This window comes from Wasmannia auropunctata, unplaced genomic scaffold (assembly GCF_000956235.1).
Source record: "Wasmannia auropunctata unplaced genomic scaffold, wasmannia.A_1.0 LD336048.1, whole genome shotgun sequence".
Taxonomy (NCBI): Eukaryota; Metazoa; Arthropoda; class Insecta; order Hymenoptera; family Formicidae; genus Wasmannia; species Wasmannia auropunctata.
Window position 1 is genome coordinate 236,027 of NW_012026842.1, and position 7,485 is coordinate 243,511.

At 33.2% G+C, this 7,485-nt stretch overlaps 1 protein-coding gene across 1 annotated transcript; it reads left to right on the forward strand.

Annotated features, from left to right (window-relative positions):
• Window positions 1–3,210: 3,210 nt before the first annotated feature.
• Window positions 3,211–5,014, forward strand: LOC105451639 (proteasome subunit alpha type-2). Its single transcript, XM_011692210.1, has 3 exons — window positions 3,211–3,348; window positions 3,812–4,144; window positions 4,579–5,014. Exons 1-3 carry the CDS (start codon window positions 3,308–3,310, stop codon window positions 4,907–4,909), a joined length of 705 nt encoding a protein of 234 aa, XP_011690512.1. The 5' UTR covers window positions 3,211–3,307; the 3' UTR covers window positions 4,910–5,014.
• Window positions 5,015–7,485: the final 2,471 nt, after the last annotated feature.

Sequence of the window (7,485 nt, forward strand, 5' to 3'; positions counted from 1 at the left end):
CTTATTACAGTGGTAAATCGATTTAACTTACAATAATTTTATAAATATTAACAGTAAAAAACTGAAATCACAACACAATACTAATATAACATAAAGACATGTAACAGAGTGGTTGCGAGAAAATTAGTTTCATTTCTTCTATTTTTTCTGACTTCTGCGGCGTAAATCCTCGCGCGGCATATATACCGGATTTATCCTATGCGTGCCATGCTGCCGAACGCGCACTTATTATTAATTATACACTATGCGTATTGTTGCTAAACGCGCACTCACTATATGTGTACTACCGAATACGCATTCATTGTGCGTGCTGCTGAACGCGCACTTGCTATATGCGTGCTGCTGGAATCCTTGATCGATAGAGTTCGATAATTTCGAATTAAAGCTCGCAGCACCGGGCGCGCGCCACGCAGTACCATCCATACGCCGGCTGCGTTCCGCAAAGCGCATCATGCGCATGATATATCATGGTATCCTTGTTGTTCATCAAATGTTAAACAAAGATAAAAAGTAGCCTATACTTTCTAAATTGTTTAAAGATAAAAAGATAAATCTTGCGCATAATGCGCTTTGCGGAACGCAGCTGCCGTGTCAATTCCCTACTACTGAGCACTCCGCGCCCCGCCAGCGCGCCGCGACGTTAATTCAATTGTATGAAATTTTGACGGAATAATCACACCAAGATTAAGCATATTGTCTATTGTACTACGTGCTTTCCGGAAATAATGAGTGACGACAATACCGTAGGAACAGAGACTCACACATGATTTATTATACATATAATTTAATTTTGAACGAGAGAGAAATCGATGGCTGCCTCTTTTTCTCTGTTTTTTTCTCTTGCACGGCTAGGATAAAAAATCGTATTTGCTTACTGTTAATTATTATAAACTTCTGATACACATTACGGTAATTTAACAGATAATTTAATACGCGAAATGGGCAAAACAATTCCATAATTAACTGTAAAATAATTTGATCGCTTAAATTACCCTTAGCCGATTTCTCTCGCTCGGTGTGATAAATTTAAATAGAAATACAGTCCAGGGATTGGTAAATAACTAACACAATTTGTTATTTAAAATAACAAATAGAAAATAAATTTCAGAAACTTATTTAAAATAAAATATCGCAGGAGCCAATAAAAAATTCATACAACTTATTTAAAATGAGAAATATAAAATACACTGGACAGCAAAATTAAAGCATCACCCATTCTGATCACTAAAAATAGGCAAATTTCAAGAGAGGGTAACTTCGTCAAAAATGATCGTATCGGAATGATCAAAAAAGCATTTTAAAGCTTAAAGTCTCTACTTTCGACATCCATAATTTATTAAATGATTTACTGATTCTTTACAAAGCTGCACAGATGCAAATGGAAATGCATCAAATCTAAAAATTTTTTACTAAGTTTGCAAAGTTCCGTGGCATGAATTAAAAATTGCACGCAAATGAGGTTTACAGCTTTCGAAAGCGTGAAGCTTTAGCTTTAATTTGAGCACTCGACCAGCATTGTGCGATTTTTTTTCACCGAGTTACTCAACATTGAAGTAAAAATGATCCTTTTGCTTCAACATTGAATAACTCGGTGAAAAAAAATCGGAAAATGCTCAACAAGTACGCAAATTAAAGATAAAGATTTATTCGCTTTCGAATGCTGTAAACCGCATTTATGTGCGATTTTTAATTCACGTCGAGGAATCTTGCAAAATTCGTAACAAATTTTGTCGCATATCTGCATTTGTAATTCTCCGTAAAAAATCAGTAAAATCGATATAAAAGTAGAGACTTTAAGCTGTAAAATGCTTATTAAAAAATTTTATTACAATTTGTCATCTTTGCAACGTTACACTCTCTTTTGGAGGACAGAATAGGTGATACTTTAATTTTGCTGTTGAATGCTCATTAAATTTTGAAAAAATTGAACAGTAAAGCTGAAAAATTGTCGATATTTGAATTGTGGTAACTTCGTGAAAAAATCGTGAAACAATTTTCCTGGGCTCGTTTTAAAGGACGAAATCTTTCGATTTTCCTAAGTTGATATTTCTCAAAGATGCTTTTGCACTAAGAAATGAAGTTGAAATTTAAGAAGAATTTGAAGTTTGAAAATTTTGCATTCATTTCTTAGTGCAAAAACATCTTTGAGAAATATCAACTTAGGAAAATCGAAAGATTTCGCCCTTTAAAACAAGCCCAGAAAAATTGTTTCACGATTTTTTTTCACGAAGTTACAATTCAAATATCGACGATTTTTCAGCTTTACTATTCAATTTTTTCAAAATTTAATAAGCATTCAACAGCAAAATTAAAGTATCATCTATTCTATCCTCCAAAGGAGAGTGTAACGTTGCAAAGATGACAAATCGTAATAAAATTTTTTAATGTACATTTTACAGTTTAAAGTCTCTACTTTTTATATCGATCTTACTGATCTTTTATGGAGCATTACGGATACAAATGAAGATATGCATCTCCATTTGCATCCGTGCAGCTTTGTAAAAAATCAGGAAGTCATTTAATGAATTATGGATATCGAACGTAGAGACTTTACGCTTTAAAATGCTTTTTTGATCATTCCGATACGATCATTTTTGACGAAGTTACTCTCTCTTGAAATTTGCCTATTTTTAGTGATCAGAATGGGTGATGCTTTAATTTTGCTGTCAAGTGTATATTTTCCAAAAACGTATTTAAAATAATAAATATTAAATAATTCTTTTACTATATTTAAAATACATTTTTTAAATAATAATATTATAAATACGACCGATTCCTGGATAACACGCAACCGTGTAAGAATATTTAATCAGTAAACTATATTACAATTCACTATATTATGACAAATCTTTCCCTTTGTTCATTCTAACGATATGTTTATACATTGCATTATATTAAGACGATACTTTGTATAATATCAGCTTTAACATACATATATAACATTTAATATGTACTTGTATTAAAATCTTTAATTTAAAAAATATATATAATTAATTTATGTAATATAAAGTTTTGCTAGAAATAGAAAGAAAAAGAAAGAAGAATGTGGCATATATAATACACGATTAGCACGGACACGAACCACGTTCTAATAATCTAATGCTATGATTTGATCGACAATGTTACAAGATAGACGTGATACGTAGTTCCTTTTTTGCAAACGTGGACGTGGGGCGTTAGTGTACGGGGGAGATCGCCACCCAAAAAGCCGGCGTGGCCTCTCTCACGCTTCTTCTCTGTCAGTGGTGAGTGGTGTTGTATCGCGGTTTTGCTGTGCCGTTGTTCATATTGTTGCAAAGTAATTGTCATGGCTTCGGAACGATATAGTTTTTCGTTAACAACCTTTAGGTAAATATATTTACAGTAACATAATAATTGCATACGAAAGCATGCGTTTCAAGCCAATATTTCGTGTTGGTGCTAAAAGTCGGAATGCCATTGAAAATAAGTTAAACGATAACCTCTAAATCGTGGCTGTACTCAGCATATTTTCCAAATGATCGTGAATGAAAATTCTTTGTTTTATTAACGGCGTTTTATTATTATCAACCATTCGTTGACAAATGTATAAATAATCATTTTATTTGAGTACACTTTATTTGAAAAAGGAACACTACATATGACAAGGATGACTCGTCAAAATCTATGAAGCATTATACATGTGTCAAATCTAAAAGTACTAGTACTTCCCATTGTAATGTTATTTAAAATAATTTATACATCACGTAATATATCCATATATTGATATTAATCCATTGAATTATATCCATAACATCCATATATTGATTGACATTGTTGATTTGTTTTACAGTCCATCAGGCAAGCTAGTCCAAATAGAATATGCCTTGGCCGCCGTAGCCGCCGGTGCACCAAGCGTAGGCATCAAGGCGTTAAACGGTGTCGTTCTTGCCACAGAAAACAAGCATAAATCCATTCTCTATGATGAACACAGTGTCAGCAAGGTCGAAATGATCACGAAACACATCGGCATGGTCTACAGTGGCATGGGTCCAGATTATAGATTATTAGTGAAGCAAGCACGGAAAATGGCACAACAGTATCTTCTGGTGTATCGAGAACCTATCCCGACCGCGCAGCTCGTGCAACGCGTCGCGATGGTCATGCAAGAGTACACGCAATCTGGGTGAGCTAATTAATTTTCAACTGTGACTTGTACGTTTAAATGACTTGTTCCGTTCAAATTTTAAATTACAAATTATGTATTTTCAAATACTAAGACATTATCTGATGACTGAATGTAGATGTGCAGAATATTTCTGATTATATAGTAAAAGATAATTATCCAGCAAACAAATATAACTGTATAACATGTATACATATATACATATATACATACATATATATATATATATATACTTATATATTTTTTATGTTATATTTATATTAGTTGGTAAATTATCTTGTACTATATAATCAGAGATATTCTGTATATCTGCATTCAGTCATTGGATAACTTCATTTTACATCTATATTATATAGCATTTATATTCTATGTTTTTGCTGGGTAAATAAGTGATAATACTTAGTACTAAATTATTGTCATTTGCTGATTTATAGAGGTGTTAGACCCTTCGGAGTGTCTCTTCTGATCTGCGGTTGGGACAATGACAGGCCCTATCTCTTCCAATGCGATCCGTCCGGCACATATTTCGCATGGAAGGCAACCGCGATGGGTAAAAATTTCATTAACGGCAAAACGTTTCTCGAAAAGAGATACAGCGAGGATTTGGAATTGGACGATGCCGTACACACTGCCATCCTGACGCTGAAGGAAGGTTTCGAGGGGCAGATGACCGCGGACAATATCGAAGTCGGCATTTGTGATGCCAATGGATTCAGAAAATTGGATCCATCCAACGTCAAGGATTATCTCGCAAATATTCCTTAAGTTACGAAAATTTTCTTTTTAATATATCCTTTCAAAGTAAAATGGCATAATCGTTAACAATAATTTGAATCTGGTTCTTGCAATAAATATCCTATCCAAAGTAAAGCAATTGATTATGTTTTCTTTCATAACATTCACAATTATATTAACCAAATTGTAACCGTTGTCACATATTTAGTAAGATATACATATATCTTATTAATTATACGTATACATATTTTAAGAATTTCTGAGTTTTAGATTCGGAGTACTACTGATACGAACAGATCCAAAAAATTTGATCCATCTAACGTCAAGGATTATCTCATGAATATTGCAAACTATGAAAATTTTAGTCTTTAATTTATTCAAAGTAAAAGAAACCACAATTTAGATAGGCGCGTTATGAAATCTGTTTGCAGCTTAATTTCTGTGTTAAACAATTAATGCCAATTCGCTGCTTTGACCAATAGATTTCGAGTTACGGATCGTTATCGCGCCGCGACAGATCACAATGTGTCGCGTATAAATTGCTCCGCGTTTCCCGTGATTGTTACTGTTTAAAAATAAATCTCGCGCCTGAAGTATTATCGGAGGCGACTTATAAAGCGTGCGTCATGACGTGAATGTCACGCATCGCGATACACACCAAGATCGTTATTTCGATGTCGGCGGCCCACTTTTATGCCTGGAATCAATCAAAATCCACGCTATATTTCAACGTTCCTTTCTAGTTAAAGTGCATGATGCAACGAGTGCATGATTATTGCTAAATGCTAACAAGGGAACCTCGCGAAGTATCAAATTCTGATTTTAATGAAACTTGGTACACTTTGAGTTTACATAAATAGATGAATTTAGAAATTATCAGTTGGTGCTAAAAAACGGTTTAAAGGGATGAATCCACTCCTTATATGTAAATTAATTCTTTTTTTCTTTCGTTATATCTCGAAAACTATTCAAGATATCAAAAAATGTTGTATACAAAAACTTTACAGTAAAATTGTCTTTATTCATTTACGTTAATAATATTTTTTTTAATAATTATATTTAAAAAATTTTTTGAAAATAATCATTTTAAAAAAATTCCATTAACGTAAATGAATAAAGACAATTTTACTATAAAACTTTTGTATACAACATTTTTTGATATCTTGAATAGTTTTCGAGATATAACGAAAGAAAAAAAGAATTAATTTATATATAAGGGATGGATTCATCCCTTTAAACCGTTTTTTACCAACTGATAATTTCTAAATTCATCTATTTATGTGACCTCAAAGTGTACCAAGTTTCATTAAAATCAGAATTTGACACTTCGCGAGGTTCCCTTGTAAGTATGTGTGTACTACAGGTGCGTTATTCTATGATGAAATATGTTGATTATTTTTATGACAATCCATTTTTATATGTATATATTACATATATTTTAATATATGATATATTCAGTAATTTCCGACATTGCAATGTTTTATGTGAACATTGATATCTTTTTATAGCGTTGAGTATCTTATCTATCGCGTTTGATTCAGGCTACAGTGCCTATGATATCGATGCCCCGAGAATATCGCGATGTCGCTCTTCGATATAAAGTTCGAATTGCGCTCACAACAGTTATGACGCAACGATCGCGACGCGGAAAGTCGCATTCGAATCGCGCCGTGTTTCTCGTGATTGTTACCGTTTAAAAGCGCATATCGCGTGCACAGCAGAAAGTCGTCGCGAGTGTTCGCACGATATCCCGTCGCGTTTATGGACGCAAGGCGATAGGCAATTGCGCGAAATTGCTGAGCCCGAAGATGAATCGAGAATCCACAAAGACGTGGTCGGAGGCGCCATGCAGGTACGCGTCTCATCGTTCCACAATTAACTCTCTATGATCGTTTTATTTAAAAATATAAATTTTATTTAAAGAAAAATTTTAATTTTACATAAAATAGATGTAAAAGATATGTATAGCACATGCGGGGGTACAAGTCCGTACTTCCTCGGCACATGACAATTTTTATATTATCGTATATTTACACGGAAAGAACAATTTTGCTGGATCCAGATCTGAAAATAATTTTTGTTCAATAATGAAAATAATTTTGTGGGAAAGTCAAAATAATTGCCAGAATATATCAAATAACGTTTTATAGCAATTATGCTTGTCATTTTTAACATGTCAACAAAATTTTTTCAATGATTCAACAAGAATGAATTTTCAGATCTGTATTTAGCAAAATGTTTAAACCTTTTAACAAAATCGTTCTTTCCGCGTATATTTATATATACCTATTTAATAATTCGACATACGTTCTTCGCTGTTCCATCGCTATACCCTATCTCTGAACCAGGGTTGTGCCGTAGATTTCAAGATTACGTCTACACGGATTATTTACGTGAAATCTACGTGATGTTTACATGGTCTTTTTGTTGCGTAGACAATTTAGACTTGTAAACCATGTAGACTATTGTAAATTGTATCACTAATATATAGAATATAAAAGAATTAAATTATAAGGCAGTCTCTACCCACAATAGAAATGTTCAAAATGTATCATAGGAACAGACTAAAGATGCCACGACATCTTTAGAATATTCTTGATGTATTT